The 16,774-nt window shown below is 39.2% G+C and overlaps 1 protein-coding gene across 1 annotated transcript; it reads right to left on the reverse strand.

The window, feature by feature from the left end:
• Nucleotides 1-596: 596 nt before the first annotated feature.
• LOC308512054 (large ribosomal subunit protein uL24-like) lies at nucleotides 597-1,053 on the reverse strand (the record flags this gene model as incomplete). Its single annotated transcript, XM_081081851.1, has 1 exon — nucleotides 597-1,053. Exon 1 carries the CDS (start codon nucleotides 1,032-1,034, stop codon nucleotides 597-599), a length of 438 nt encoding a protein of 145 aa, XP_080937977.1. The 5' UTR covers nucleotides 1,035-1,053.
• Between the last annotated feature and the right edge of the window lie 15,721 nt (nucleotides 1,054-16,774).

Here is a 16,774-nt window from a genome sequence, read left to right on the forward strand (position 1 = left end):
TTTATAATGAATAAGTAAGCTGGAAAAAAAAAGTCCTATTGTGTGATTATCTAGGAATACAACCTGGACAATACAAGCAGCCTATTTTCAGTTAGTCAAGAAGCACCACAAAACCACAAGGACATTCTTCGCATGAGCCTAGGTCTCCAATCATCAGGGATTATGTGAAAATGGTATCATTCTGTTGTTTCAACAAAATGTCTTTGTCAACTGAATAATTTTATAAAAGATAGTTCATACTGAACAGTTATTGAAGCAAGATTTAATTATTTTACAAATAAGAAAAACAAAATATTGTGGTTAAAGAACAGATCACAGAGGTGAGTTTAACTGTAGAAGTATCTAGAACTTAACACAGCTTCAAGTTCAATTTATTATGATTGGAGTGAATATTTTCCAATCCTATTTTTAGACCTTAGTGCATGTATGAATGTATGGGGATAAAAGGCTACAATTTACTTCAGTGAAGTTTCTGACAATGAGGGTCTCTATTATCTGGATATCTGATGATGAATATTGTTGCCTATGAATGTTTTTTTTTTGTTTGTTTGTTTTTTCATTTTAAGTTTTTAATGAAAGTTGTATATAATATTACTTTATTCCTGTATCTTCTCAATTGTTTCTTCCTTGTATTTTCCCTTTTCCTTTCCTACTTGGCAAGATTTGGCTTCACGTTCAAGAATCTTTTTGCGGTCTTTGTCCAGGTTTAGTCTAGTGGTAACCACCTTGCTGGGGTGAACGCCCACGTGAACAGTTGTCCCATTAGCTTTCTCCCGTTGCACTCGTTCAATGTAGATGACGTATTTCTTCCTGTAAACCTGGACGACTTTGCCAATTTGCTGCCCTTTGTAATGTCCTCGAACAACCTGAACCTCGTCATCCTTTCGGATGGGCATGGACCGAACATTGTACTTCTGTCTCAGCTCTTTGGAAAGAGGAGACGACATGATCTTCCTTCGAATGTGGGAAGGTGCATTGAAATGCCTTTTATGGTTCTTGCTCTGGTCAGAAGTCACAAAGGGGTTGAACTTCATTTTGACCGCTGGCGCTCCTACGATGGCAGCAAGAGGGAAGAGCTATGAATGTTTAATTATAACTGTTAGGATCACCGAAGGAGGAACGCAGGAGGCCAAAAGGGGTAAAGAGTTATAAATTTATTGTTACATCTGCTAAGTGAGGGGCTGAGGTCAAAATGGCATCAGCAAGGCAAAGTAGGGGGAGTGGGATATTTATGTCTCTTGTAAAGGGTACAAGAGTAACCAGTGGGACCAGGTGCAGGTGGGGGCCAGGTGTAGGTGGTCCACTGGAAACTGGGTGAGGTGGTTTACTGGAAGCCATTAATCATGAAACCTACAATGAGAATAACAGGAAAATCGTGGGAGGGGCAAGAGCCCCCAGCAGGGCATAATGGAGCACAAGAATGCACCTAAGAATAATCTTTTTAACTTTTGATAAGTTTGGAGAGCTTTTCCATAACCTAAAAAATTGAGTACTTTTGTGGTAGACAGTTAGACAGACGGGCCAGGTACAGAAGGTCACCAGGGTGAAAAGTCCTGGATGTCTAGCAAAGGACAATTGTAGGGTGGGACCTCGCCCCTAAGGTGACCTTTCTTCCCTTAGCATATTACTGGTCATGTGGTCTGGACCCCCTGACCTTTCTTCCCTGGAGTTAACATCTGGGCCTCAGTTGTATTTCAGCTCCAGGCCCAGAAAAGCAGCAAAACCAGAAAATAACCCCATGGCTGACCTCAGGACCAGCTGCATTGGATAATGACCCCTACCCTGGAGCAAGCCAATCAATCAGTGGAGACCCTGACCCAGAAAGGACACATCTGGAAAGCTGCTGAATAATCTATTGAGATCTTCCCCTGGGACCTCCCCTAAAATCTACACCCTTAAAACCCTTAGGACAAAGGACCCAGTGTGCTCTCTCTCCCAGGAGCAAGCCTGTGCCTTCCCCTTCCCCCCTTCTTCCGCTTTCCCCCAGGTGTGTCACCTGTACCTTCCTCACTTATAAGCTCCAAGCGCCATTCCTTTGCCTCTATTTCTTATTTCCTTAGCACATTTCTTCTATGAATTACTTCTTCCACCTCTGTGGTTTTCTAAATAAATGTTCTCTTATAGTTGGAGTCTTGACTCTGAATTCTTTCCTAGCCAGAACTCAAATACTGTGGTTGCTGAAGCCAGGTCCAGTCTGCCTACCACCTGGTGCCATTCTCACTGCCCACAATACTTTTGAGTCTGAATATGGAGTTCATTTTAAAATGTGTATTTCTCCTGTAGTTTGTAACTGAATGTTTTCAAATACTTTCAGACTTGCAGAATTCAGTCCAGGACACCTACTGCATTTGACCTGGAGGTCTCCTCCTTAATCTTGATTGCACTATTCAGTTGTTTATGTTCCTCAAAGGAACCAGTTGGCTTTTATCTCTAAGTTGCAGACTGAAGCTGAAAGCAGTGACTTTAGAAACAAGCATTTTGGCAAAAAAGCAACTGCCTGGGGGTAAAGAAACTCAGGATATTTAACACACAGAGTGTTTTGACAATGGCTCAAATTGTCATGGCACACTGATTAGGAAACATTGCCAAAATCATAGTCTTCCAATAAATTCTTGGCAAAACTGGCTTGTCAAACTCTCAATAGTAGGAATAGGTAAATTGCCTCAGGGCTTTTTCTTTGAAGGGATGAATAATAATTATCATTTAAATATCTCTTCCTCAGATTTTACAGTTTTGTAACCAAGGATGATAAATAGCAATAATTAGCATCTCAATGGTGCTCACATGTTCAAAACACTTACCAGACAAGAAGTAGAACCTGGGGATTCAGGATGTGCAGTGTCATTGCTACCACTAGACTACATACTACAAGGATCTGTTTCTTGTGATCTGTCCAATAGCTTTTTGTGAATATTTAGCAGCCTGCTCACTTCCCAGGACAAATTGCCATTAATAGCATCGATTAGTGTTGTAACTGGTTTTCTTAGGTTGACAGCCAAAATTAACTCCACAATGCCTACTATCCTATTTCACCAACATTCTTTTCACCAACTAGATTAAGAAGGAGACCTCTAGTACAAACGCAGATGATTAGAAAGCATAATTATTTCCTTTCTAGTTTATATGGTGCTACATAACTCTGATTATTTTTATTAGTAATCATTTAAAATATCACTTCTAAGTTATTTTCCAATATTACAGGCATGGGGGAGGACAAAGTTCCCCTTCTCCCTCTTAGTTCTTCTGCCTGGTCTAATACATTGACTAGAGACAGGTTAACATGAGAAAATAACCAAATGTATTGCATATGTACCTATGGAGGTTCCATGAGAATATGGGACCTAAAGACAAGTCAGGCAGTTGATGCTTACCTGCCATCTTGAGCAAGGAGAGAAAGGTGGAGTTATGGTTTGAGATTTCAAAGAGCAGAAAGGCAATTCACATGGAGATAAAAAATGCAAACGTTTGATAAACAAATGTTTTTTGGGCCATCTTTAACAAGGGACACAGAGAGGGCTTTGATGAAATGGGCCTTGTTAGGTTCCTCCCTGTCTATCACTCTCTATATGAAACTATAGTTATCTATAATGATAGCTCCCTTCCTGGAGCAGGCCCTCTATCTAAATTCTTTTTTTAAAAAAAATATATATTTTATTGACTTTTTACAGAGAGGAAGGGAGAGGGATAGAGAGTTAGAAACATCGATGAGAGAGAAACATCGATCAGCTGCCTCCTGCACACCCCCTACTAAGGATGTGCCTGCAACCAAGGTACATGCCCTTGACTGGAATCGAACCTGGGACCCTTTAGTCTGCAGGCTGACGCTCTATCCACTGAGCCAAACCGGTTAGAGCTATCTAAGTTCTTTTAGGCAGTTAAGGGCAAGGTTAAAGGTTTTTCCTTTGTCTTTAATTTCTTAAAAGTAACCAGCCTAAAATGATCAATATCCTAAAGAGGCATATTTTATGGTGGCAAACTCTGCACACCTTTAACTTTGAAACTTAAGTAAAAATCTTCACAGTCCTGAAGATAAATTTGTTGATTGCTCCGTATTTCATTTTAAAACAATCACTCCTAAGAACAAGTCAGTTCAATTAAACAGTTATGTCTCATTTCAGGAGCCAATGATGCAGGTGGGTTCCCAAAATTAGCCCTATATTTTTTAAGCAAGCAATCAGTTATTTCATAAGAGACATTTCTATCAAAACAAAAGGAAAACAAAGGTTAATGACTGGAGCAAATTATAAACAATTTTTTGAGCCTAAAGCACATTCAGTATAAAATATTTCTACATGCCAAACTCAGAGCATCTTTTGGAGTTGGAACTATCTCTGATGATGTAACAGGGTGTTCAGGTAAATTTTTTAAGTGGCTTATACACCAAAAGGCATGAAGATTGTTTGAACATGAGTTTGTATTTGTGATAGGCAGTCAGATAGGAATGAGCAGAGCAGGACAATAGGCCAGGTACAGAACCTCACCAAGGCAGAAAGTCCTGGACACCTAGCAATGGATACCTAGCAACAGGCAGAACTGGAAGAGCAAGTATTAGGTCTTATTGTTAATAAGACCTCCTCCCTTAGATTGCCTCTAGTCATTTGGGTCAGATTCTCCCCCTTACCTTTCCTCTCCTGGCATATACCTAGTCATACATATGGTACCTCCCCTCCTCCCTTTAGAGAAGAACAAGGGGGCTGGAGAAAAGCCCCATCTGACTTCCATACAAGAACAGGAGATAATGGACGGTCTCTGATACTAGTAAATCAGCTTGAAGAAGAAAGCAGTTAACACCCCTCCAAGGGGTTAAAAGGAGCCCTAGCCCACACCCCAGGACGGCTCTTTGGGCCACCCACTCAAATTATATTTTCAAGTGTACTTTCACTTTGCTTGCTAAGTAAACTTTCTCTTGCATGTTTGAGTCTTGCCTCTGAATTCTTTCCTAGCCAGAACTCAAGTACCAAGGTCTACTTTCACTATTTACATGTTGCTTTCTCTGAAGTTTATATCAAGTTGCAGTGTTTCAGAAACAAAGCACCTTTATTTTTCAATGATTTTAAGACAAAAGTGGTAGAAAAATAAACATTACTAGTAGTTTGGGTAGTTGTAACCAAATATCTGAGGAAACTAGATGAATTCAAGATCTAGTCAGTTTATAGGGAAGAACAAAACCTCAAGGATAATTGCCCTGGATGGTTTGGCTCAGTACTGGGCATCAGCCTATGGCTTGATGAGACCTGGGTTCAATTCCTGGTCAAAGGCATGTACCTCAGTATCAGGTTCAATCTCCAGCCCTGGTCGGAATGTGAATGGGAGGCAACCAATCAATGTCTCTCTCTCTTTCTCTCTGTCTCTTCCTCTCTCCCTCCTCCCTCCTTTTCACTCTCTCTAAAAACCAATGGGAAAAAGATCCTCAGGTGAGAATTAAAAAAAAAAAAAAGATAATTAATTGAACTAGAATCTGATATCCACAAGTGTGTTATAGTTTCTATTGAAACATAGTTTTCTCTCTTAGACAACCCAAATTTTTACCAAAAATAGCCAAAATAAGACTAATTTATTTGCAAAATAAATTAGTTTAAATAAACTTGACCTGATTATTTAAAAAATACAACAAGACTAGTAATTGATCATATAAATGAGGAGATAGAAGGGATGTAGGCAGTCAGAGATAGGACCATGGGTGGGAAGTAGAATGGGAAAGTCCAAGAATAACAAGCTGCAGCTTACTGATTGCACCCTGTTATGAGAAAAACCACAGAGACAGACCAAAGGACCTAGAACTGGACCCAATTAGCTGGGAAAGAAGCCTGCTTGAGGGATATGTGAGCTTTAAAATATATGGATGTTGCTAAAACAAAATTCTTTGAAATGACCAATCAGGAGCTAGCAAAGCATATATCTACCCCTCCCCCTCGACAAAGAAGCATACTCTTCTCTCTCTGGTGCACTGGGTTCCTGGCTCCCCTGTGGCAGGGGATATGCTACCCTGTGCTCACATGGCTTATGGCCATATGGGACTCCACACATGGACTGATGGAGTTTCATTAGCTTGGACACTGAACTACACCCGGCTGCAACATGGAACAGAAGCTCTGGACACTGGCCTGCTTTTGGCTCTCCTGGAACCCCAGCTGCATCTTTTCCAGGACTGCCTCAAGGGGCATGGGAATGTGGAACCTGAGGCAAAGTAGCTGCATTAGCAACCCACTTTGGGCCCCTCCCTGACTGCTGCAGGGCGTCTACCTCTCAATAAATTTTGCTTCTGCTGACCATCTTTGTCCACAACCTCATTCTTTGATTTTTGCGAGACAATGAACTCAGACCCAAATAGAAATTTTGGCATCATATTTTCTTATAAATCTGCTGTGTTTGAATTTTTTTTTTCATAAGAAATGTCTAGATTGAATGTTTAACTGCCTCTCCAGGATAAGAGGTTAAGCTAAATGCTTGCCATTAGACTTTGCTTGTAATGCCTTTAGATTTAGGTTATTCTCTCTCTTCTCAGGGTTCCAAAAATATCCTGAGATTACTGCACCTGCCAGGAAGTAAACTTTTTCACTCACCTGGTAAGGTTTCTGGGAATTCTATAAGCAATATATCAAGCCAATTTTTCTAAGGGGCTTTCTATTGGCCTATAAAGTCAATCTAGCTCCTTAAAGCTATTTGTCTATATCTGAATCGATGCATGTGTCCCTCAAACATGGCATTCCAGTCAAAACCTTGGTAATATAACCATTTTCCAATTGTGTCCTATTAAAAGGAAAACAGATTCTTATTGAACTTATGCAAATAACTATATTGCCATGAAAATAAGAATTCTAAGAGCTTCCAAATACCAGAGAAATCAGGTTAGCAAAAAAGGAGAAGTGTTTCCATTCTGCTTACAAAGGTATAATTCACCAAATTGCTGTAATTTATAGGTAGCTTTGGAGAAAAAAAGAAAAGTTTTCTTAAATCTGCAGAAATAAAACACTAAATTCAGAAATATTTCAAATGAAATTATAATAATTTTCATCAGTTTGTTCATTCCCACATAATCAATTCTTATTAATCTTAATTTTTTGTTAGCAGGATTATGAAGCCATCAGGGTTTTTTTGTTACAGTTCTGCAAATGTTTACCCAGTTCAATGGTATATAATTTAAAGGTTATCAGGAACCTGTATTTTAGTGTCAGAATTCTCTCCACAAATCTCTCTGAAAATAAAATATATTTGCAAAAGCATCAGAGCAAAAAAAAAAAACAACAAAAAATACTGAGTGTGAATGACAAAAAATTTAATGGCATGGTTAAAAATATGATTCATTAAAATGCAATTGATGGAGAAATTTGCTTATTTCCGCAACACAACATTTTATGATAACAACTATAATTACAAATGAAACATTACAACAGGACATTTTAGATTTTTAGAAATTTTATATAATTTTTGGAACATATATATTAATAACAATAACATATATGTATACAAATACAACATTATCATTTCTTTATTTTTAATATTTTTATTGATTTTTTACAGAGAGGAAGGGAGAGGAATAGAGAGTTAGAAACATCGATGAGAGAGAAACATCAATCAGCTACCTCTTGCACACCCCCTCCTCGGGATGTGCCCTCAACCAAGGTACATGCCCTTGACCGGAATCGAACCCTGGACCCTTCAGTCCGCAGGCCAATGCTTTATCCACTGAGCCAAACCAGTTAGGGCAATTATTATCATTTCTTAATTGGCAAAGTCTCCCATGTAATTTTAGCATATCAAATATGCCTAATTAGTTTAATATCTCCCTTTTATAGAAGAGAGAGATCCTTTGAAATCTTCCAAGGACCCTTTTGGAAAAACTCAGAATTATTTTCAAATAGAGAAAAATACAATATGAAATTTGAAATTTAGGAACTTTGTGAAAATATCAAAAGTTTTGGACACTTGACTATAAAAATTACTGATCATTTTGAAACAATACTTAATTATTCATTTTACCAAAGTGACAGCAAAATACTTCAATGACAAATACATACAATTACATAATTGTTAGCAAAATTTAGCTCTTATTATTGAAAAGATTAAGTTTTGCTAAGTAATTAAGGACCTGATTAAGACAACATAAAAAGAAAATTATTTGATAAAATACAAAATTTTTGCTTTCTAGGTAGAAAAATTTTCACAGTATTTTATCAGGAGCAGACCAATATTTAGGAAAACTTAGTCCTTTGAACAAAGAGAGAAAAAGAGAGAGAGAGAACCAAACTCTTATTTGGTATCAGATTACCTTTGATATTAAAACTCAATTAAATTTATTCAAATCTTAATCAGTTGCGATTATGCATAAACCTCCATTTTTCTTCCAAAGATTTCAACTCTAAACCTCCACAACTTCCTTGCTGATTTTTGTTCTCTTTTTTTTCTTTTCTATTTTGCCTCTCTTAAATTTTTCCCCTCAATGAAATATATTTCTATTCCTTATACTTTCTTTTACTGAAAACATATATCCTACTTACCTTGCATTTAAGTTCTTTCCCTTATTATTCCTAGTTGTTTTAATGAAATATATGGGGATTTTTAAACCTTAAAAGTCTTAATTTCTAATGAAAACTAAATAAGTAATTGTGAACTCTTATATCAGTACTAGAGGCCCGGTACACAAAAATTTGTGCACTGGGGGGGCAGGGGGGCGTCCCTCAGCCCGGCCTGTGCCCTCTCCCAGTCTGGGACCCCTCGGGAGATAACGACCTGCTGGCTTAGGCCTGCTCCTGGGTGGCAGAGGGCAGGCTTAATCCCTAGGTGCAGCCCCTGCTCAGGCTCAGAGCAGGGCCAATTGGGGAGTTGGGGCGCCGCCCACTGTCATGAACAGAGCAGGGCGGATTGGGAGGTTGCGATGCCACCCTCAGTCACGCTCAGGGTAGGGCCAATTGGGGGTTTGGGGCATCGCCGCCCGTCACACTCAAGACAGGGTCAGTGGGGAGGTTGTGGAGCCACCCCCTGTCATGCACAGAGCAGGGCCAATGAGGGGGTTGGGGCGCTGCCCCCTGTCACACACAGAGCAGGGCCGATCAGGGGATTGGGGTGCCGCCACTGTCACACTCAGGGCAGGGCGGATGGGGAAGTTATGCCTCTACCCCGTCACACACAGAGCAGGGCCCATGGGGTGGGCAGCAGGGCCCATGGGGTGGGTGGGTTGGGGCGCCGCACCCTGTCACACACAGAGCCGCAGGGCGATCAGGGGTTTGGGGAGCTCCCCACATCAGGCACAGAGCAGGGCCGATCAGGGGGTTGGGGCGCCTTCCCCTGTCAGGAACAGAGCAGGGCTGATAGAGAGGTTCTGGCCCTGCTCCCTGTCACCCACAGAGCCGCAGGGCATTCAGGGGGTTTGGGCACTGCCCCCTGTCACGCTGATCCTGGTGCCGGGAGGCCTCTCGGCTCCGCTGATCCTGGTGCTGGGAGGCATATTACCCTTTTACTATATAGAATAGAGGCCTGGTGCATGGGTGGGGTTGGCTGGTTTGCCCTGAAGGGTGTCCTGGATCAGGGTGGGGGTCCCCACTGGGGTGCCTGGCCAGCCTGGATGAGGGGATGATGGCTGTTTGCAGCTGGTCACACACCCTACAGGGTGGGGGTCCCCACTGGGGTGCCTGGCCAGTCTGGGTGAGGGGCTGAGGGCTGTTTTCAGGCTGGGACTGAAGCTCCCAACCGCTCCTTTTTTTTTTATTTTTTTTTATTCTGGGCCAGCTTTAGCCTGGCTCCAGCTCTGAGACTTCTGCTGCTGAAAGCAGGTATCTGGTTTGTTTAGGTTCTATAATCGAAACTCTGTATCAACTCCAGCTCTGAGATCCCAGCTCGCTGAAAGCTGGTTTCTGGGGTTTTGTTTAGCTTCTATATTTGTAACTATGTTTCAAACTGCAGGCTCAGAGGCCGGCAAGGCAGGCGGGGAATGTTGCAGTCCTCCTTCACTGAAGCAAGCAAGCCTCATGTTCAGTTTAAGCTGCCTGGCTGCCGGCCGCCATCTTGGCTGGCAGTTTATTTGCATATCACCCTTATTAGCCAATGGGAAGGGTATCGGTCGTACAACAATTACCATGTTTCTCTTTTATTAGATAGGATATTTTAGACTCCCAAATTCATGAGTACATTTTATAACCTCTAGAAACAAAGGTTTCTTAATAGTATATTTTTTAAGCAGGCATAAGATGCATTTATTAATAGATGCAAATTGACTTTTTAGTTGTTCTGTAATTAGAAGTCAAAAGTTGGTAAACTTAGACTTATTTAACAATTAAAATTTCAGTATTTGATCTTATTTGGAAATGATCTAGATATTCAATAACTCCAGCATTTAACTTAGCTTAGCAAAACATTAATGTTTCAAGTTACCAAAAGATTTTGGGAAATGATTCTTAAGTACATATATGATGTAACACATGATTTTTTCTAAAATGTTTTACAAACAAACCTTTTATACTACTTACATCTGTTTAATTTAGATTACTTATGTAAACTTTATGAAACACAAGGTAAAGTCAATTATTACCACAAGTTATTTTCCTGCTAATGAATTTGTAAAAGTGATAAAGTGAATTTATTGTAGTAAACCCAGGTAAAATAAAAGTATAATATTTATTATTCTAAAGACTTATCTGCTTTAATTAAATCAGCAAACTGCAACTAGTTTTTATTTACCAGAGACTATTCCAGATTATGTGAACTTGAAATTCACTAGAAAATTTTTCCATATTTTTTTAAATTTATATAAGTAGAATGTATTTAAGCCAATTAAACAGAGCTCTTTATAATTGTTTTTAGTAATATCATCTGGAGGTAGAAAAATACCATATTTATATCTAAAACAGAGACAAACACAAAAAGAAATCTTCTAGTTCAGTGATGGCGAACCTTTTGAGATCGGCGTGTCATCATTTTGAAAAACCCTAACTTAACTCTGGTGCCATGTCACATATAGAAATTTTTTGATATTTGCAACCATATGTAAAACAAAGACTTATATTTTTGATATTTATTTTATATATTTAAATGCCATTTAACAGCCAAAACCGGTTTGGCTCAGTGGATAGAGCGTCGGCCTGCGGACTGAAAGGTCCCAGGTTCGATTCCGGTCAAAGGCATGTACCTTGGTTGCGGGCACATCCCTGGTAGGAGATGTGCAGGAGGCAGCTGATCGATGTTTCTCTCTCATCGATGTTTCTAACTCTCTATCTCTCTCCCTTCCTCTCTGTAAAAAATCAATAAAATATATTTAAAAAAAATAAAAAAATAAATGCCATTTAACAAAGAAAAATCAACCAAAAAATGAGTTTGTGTGTCACCTCTGACACACATGTTATAGGTTCGCCATCACTGTTCTACTTGCTAATATTTGTAGAGAAGACACAAGATTTTTTATTTTCCCAATTTCCAAATATATCCTCTCTCTTTTTTTTTCTATTATGAGAGTTGTCTGCATATCAGAAGTACCTCCTAGGTCCCAGAGAAGCTGGGGGTAGAAAATACACATCATAAAGGCTCAGAGAAAGTATCCAAGTTACAAACTATTTAAATAATCTCTTCCTATTAGCCTCTGATAGAACCTCTAGTAGTAGGTTCTATTCCACATTTTGTGGACTCAGAAAATGTTATTGGTACTGGTTATTGTTTTTTTATTTCCTGATTAATATTGCTCTAAGGATGGATTTCTATGCCTTCTGTTTTAGCATCAGGTAAAAGAGATGCAATCATTTCATGAAAGTCTGTTCAAATATACCAATTTTCCTATAAGCTTTTACCTTAATTTTATCAACTCTTAAATTCCTAACTACAACCTCCATTTGGACTTTAGCCATAGGTTGTGGTTTTACAATCCTGGGTAGGGGAAGTGTTCCCATCCAGATATAATTTTCATTCTCATTGAAAGATTAAGGCAAAGTTGACATAACTTCTTTACATAACACCTGCTTAAATATTCCAATTTTTGTAATCATATTCACCATGATATTTTTAAGTTCTCTCAATCTAACTGTAGCCTGAGTCAGGAATTCATCAATAGGCTTTGTATCAGAGTCTGTGAAATTCCTATATCAAAGAGTCCTGGAAACTTCTCCTACTTACTCTCTGACCATTTTACCTAACTTTGTGTAAAAGGTTTTGTGTGCCTGGTGAAGGGTCAAGTCAAGGGACACTTGCCTTTTCTTTTTAATGTTTGTTTGTTTATTTTTCAATCACAGTTTACATTTAATACCATTTTGCACCAACCAGTTGTATGGCTAAGTGGTTAGAAAACCATGCATTCTGCAGAGTAGACCCCCAGCAACCCCAAGCATCCACTGGCCTCATACCCCATTATCTCAAAACTAGAGGCCCAGTGCATGGATTTTTGCACTGGTGGGGTCCCTCGGCCTGGCCTACGGACATCCCCCAAGGGGTCCTGGGTTGTGAGAGGGTGCAGGCCAGGCCGAGGGACCCCACTGGTGCACTATCAGGGCTGGGGAGGGACTGTGAGAGGGCTCCAGGGCATGTCTGGCCCATCTCTCCCAGTCCCAATTGGCTGGACCCCAGCAGCAAGCTAACCTACAGGTCAGAGCATCTGGCCCCTGGTGGTCAGTGAGCATCACAGCAACTGGTTGAATGGTTGAACTAACGGTCAGACACTTAGCATATTAGGCTTTTATTATATAGGATTATTGACTACATACTTCATGCTTCAATCTGCATTTCTGTGGCTATTCTGCAACTACCAATTTGTATTCTTAATTATTTCCCCTTTTCACCTAACCCCTCAAGCCCTCTCTCCTCAGTCTGTTCTCTGTATCTGAGTCTGTTTCTATTTTGTTTGCTTGTTTATTTAGTTCATTAGATTCCACATATAATTGAAATCATATGCTATTCTGCCGGGCCTGACCAGCAGACCCTGAGTGACGGATGAATGATTACTCTGACACAATGTTTGCTGTGAAAGAGAGGGCTAAAGGATTGCCTGGCTAAAGGAACCAGAAAGCCTCAATTGCCTGCCTCTTCAGGCTTTTCTTATAACAGCAGTTTGAGATAAAATTTATCTTTTAGATACCATCAGTATTTTTGGGAGGATACAAGTGTCTTCAGTATCCTTTAAGCAAGGACACCTAAAGATTCTAGTAAACACCCAGGGGCTCAGGCTTGTTTGGAAAAGTCAAGGCAAAGATACCTTCTTACAGACTTTCCAACCAAGTCTCCTGTGCTCCCCCACTGTATTTGTCTTTTTCTGTCTGGCTTATTTTACTTAATATAATACTCTCTAGGTCCATCCATGTTGTCACAAAAGATAAGATTTCCTTCTTTTTTTTACCACAAAGTAGTATTCCATTTTGTAAATGTACCACAATTTTTTTATTCATTCATCTACTGATGGACACTTGGGTTGCTTCCAAATCTTGGCTATCTATAATAATAAAAGCATAATATGCTAATTAGACCAGACAGCCAAACAACCTTCTGGATGTCCTTCCAGATGATCTTCTGGAAGAAGCTGGGGCTGTGAGGGCCCAGGCAAGCTGCCATGGCAGTGAGGGCCAAGCCTCTTGCATGAATTTTGTGCATCAGGCCTCTAGTTGTAAATAACACTGCAATGAACATAGGAGTGCATATATTCTTTCAAATTACTATTTCAGGCTTCTTAGGATATATTCCCAGAAGTGGAATTGCTAGGTCATAAGGCAATTTCACTTTTAATTTTTTGAGGAACCTCCACACTGTTTTTCATAGGGGTCACATCAATCTACAGTCCCACCAACAGTGCTCTATGGTTTCTTTTCCTCCACATCCTTGCCAACATGTTATTTGTTGATTTATTGATAATAGGCATTCTGATAAGTGTGAGGTGGTATCTCATTGCGGTTTTGATTTGCATTTCTCTGATGGCTAAAGACATTGAACATCTTTTCATGTATCTATTGGCTACCTGTATGTCTTCCTTAGAGAATTGTTTATTCAGGTCTGGCCACTTTTTAATTGGGTTGTTTGTTTTTCTAGTGTTAATTTATCTGTGTTCTTTATAAATTTTGGATATTAACACATTATCAGATGTATTATTGGCAAATATCTTCTTCCATTCAGTAAGTAGGTCACTTTTTCATTTTGTTGATGAATTCCTTTGCAGTGCAAAATTTTTTACTTTAATGTAGTCCTCTTTGTATATACTTTTTATTTTATTTCTTTTGTCCAAGGAGATATAGCAGAAAAATATTTCTAAGAGAAATGTCTGAGATTTTACTGCCTATGTTTTCTTTTAGAATTGTTATGGTTTTGAGTCTAACATTTAAGTCTTTAATTCATCTTGAGTTTATTGTGTGTGGCATAAGAATATGGTCTAGTTTCTTTCTTTCTTTCTTTCTCTCTCTCTCTCTCTCTCTCTCTCTCTCTCTCTCTCTCTCTCTTTTTTTTTTGCATGAAGCCCAGCACTCAGACCATGACGGCTAAGAATGAGGACCTTTACCTTTTTGTCAGTCTGTAACTTGATTAACCAGACTAGCTTTAGTCCCAAGCAATCATTAGGCTCTCATTGTAATCTCTGCTCATTAGCTTACTAAATTTCTCCAAACTGAGGTAAATAAAGCAAACTTGTTTGGGACCCTTTGATGTTTGTATATATATGTATATAATATACTGAGTGGCCAGATTATTATGACCACCTGACATTTGTAGGCAAATTAGCTATGATTTTGCGCTGAAGTTGCTAGAGGGCCAGATCATTATAAACGTCTGAATAGCACAACATACCTAAGTAACATTGCTGATCACGTTCATCCTATCATGTTGATGGCGTATCCCATTGGAGATGGCTTCTTCCAACAAGACAATGTGCCATGCCATGGTGCTCGTATTGTGCAGGAGTGCTTTCAAGAACATGAGGGAGACTTTACCTTGCTTAGGTGGCCCCCACAATAACAGATCTCAAGCCAATTGAGTATTTGTGGGACGAGTTAAAATAGCCATCAGGCATCTGGTTCCACAACCATCAAATCTCACAGAACTGGACAATGCTATTCATCAGGCATGGTGTCAGATTCCTCGCATCACCTTTCAACATCTCGTGGAGTCAATGCCAAGAAGAATCGCCGCAGTATTGAAGGCAAAAGGTGGCTCAATGAAGTACTGATGGGGTGGTTATAATAATCTGGCTGATCAAAATAATCTGGCCACTCAGTGTATATATATATATATATATATATATATATATATATATATATATATATAATAAAAGCATAACATGCTAATTAGACTGGACAGCTGAACAACCTTCCAGACAACGACCTTCCGGACAACCTTCTGGACGAAGCTGGGGTTGTGAGGGCTGAGCCCCTTGCACAAATTTCATGCATCAGGCTATATATATATATATATATATATATATATATATATATATATATATATTTCAGAGAGGAAGGGAGAGGGGGAGAGAGATAGAAACATCAATGACAAGAGAGAATCATTGATTGGCTGCCTTCTGCATGCTCCCTACTGGGAATTGAGCCTGTAACCCGGGCATGTGTCCTTGACCAGAATCAAACCTAGGGCCCTTCAGTCTGCAGGCTGACACTATCCACTGGTTAGGGCTGGGACCCTCTAATGTTGTGGGGCCAATTAGAGAGTTGCTTTGACGCACTCAGCTTTTGGCATTGCAATATTAAAACCTTTGTTTTAAACCCATCAATTTTCTTTTTATTTATCTCATTATTAATAGCCATCTAAAGATTTCCACCATGCTAAGATGAATTCTGTGAGTCACCCATTTCTGTTTCCTCTCCATGCAATCCCTATTAATATTTGTCTTCTTTATTCTTATTTCTGTCAACACCAAAAATATCCAAATCTATAGAGAATTTTTATGAGGTTTACCTGAGCCAAACTCATGACATACCGGGAAGCAATATCTCAAATGCTTCAGAGATGATAGTTTTGCAGTTCTTTTTATACATACAGAATTAAGGAGGAAACATTAGGGAAGATTACATAAAGGTGGGAGAAAGCAAGACTGGGAAATCTCAATGATTGAATTACAAAATAGTTAACAAGATTATGTGCTCCTTGGAGGATCGTTATGGCTCCAAGGGGTCTGGAAAGAGTATTCTTTTTAACATTTTAAAGGTGTGTTAACTTAGATGCACAAAAGAAGTGGAAAAGGCTTTGCTTAAGGCAAATATAAACCTTTCATAGGCCTGGGTCTGACTATGCACCATGACCTTCACAGTTAGGAATTTATGATCAGATCACCCTGTGAGGTTACTTTCAGTCACTGAACTTGTCAGATTTATTACACAGTCCTTTTTCATTCACAGTTCCATTTTTTGGTCATAAATTAATCTGAAGGAGGCATTGATGACCAAGCATTTAGTTAAATGCTGTGGTCTCATGGCACTAAGAAGTTGCCTTCCTAGGAATCCCTGTATCAATGTTGTCTTGTTGTAATGGTGGACCACTGGGGATAGAGCAGTACCATAACAACGGGATGATGAGTTGAGGCCAAAATTTTCAAAAAGAGAAGAGCATATAAATGAAAAGCTTTTGGTATTATCACTGGAATTGTAAAAAACATTCTGGATCTTTTCTAGCCTGTGAATTATCACAATCCAATTTTGTAGCCCATCTCCTTTTTCTGTATTTTGCACTTAGTTTAACATTTTTATAACCCATAAAAAGAGGATTAAAAGTTATACATTTTCAGTAATAATTTACAGTTGGGTCATACAGAAAGAAAAACACAAAGTAAAAGCATTACTATTATTATGATTGATATCATTATCAGACAGGTAAA

This window comes from Myotis nattereri (assembly GCF_964212035.1).
Source record: "Myotis nattereri genome assembly, chromosome: X".
NCBI classification, from domain to species: Eukaryota; Metazoa; Chordata; class Mammalia; order Chiroptera; family Vespertilionidae; genus Myotis; species Myotis nattereri.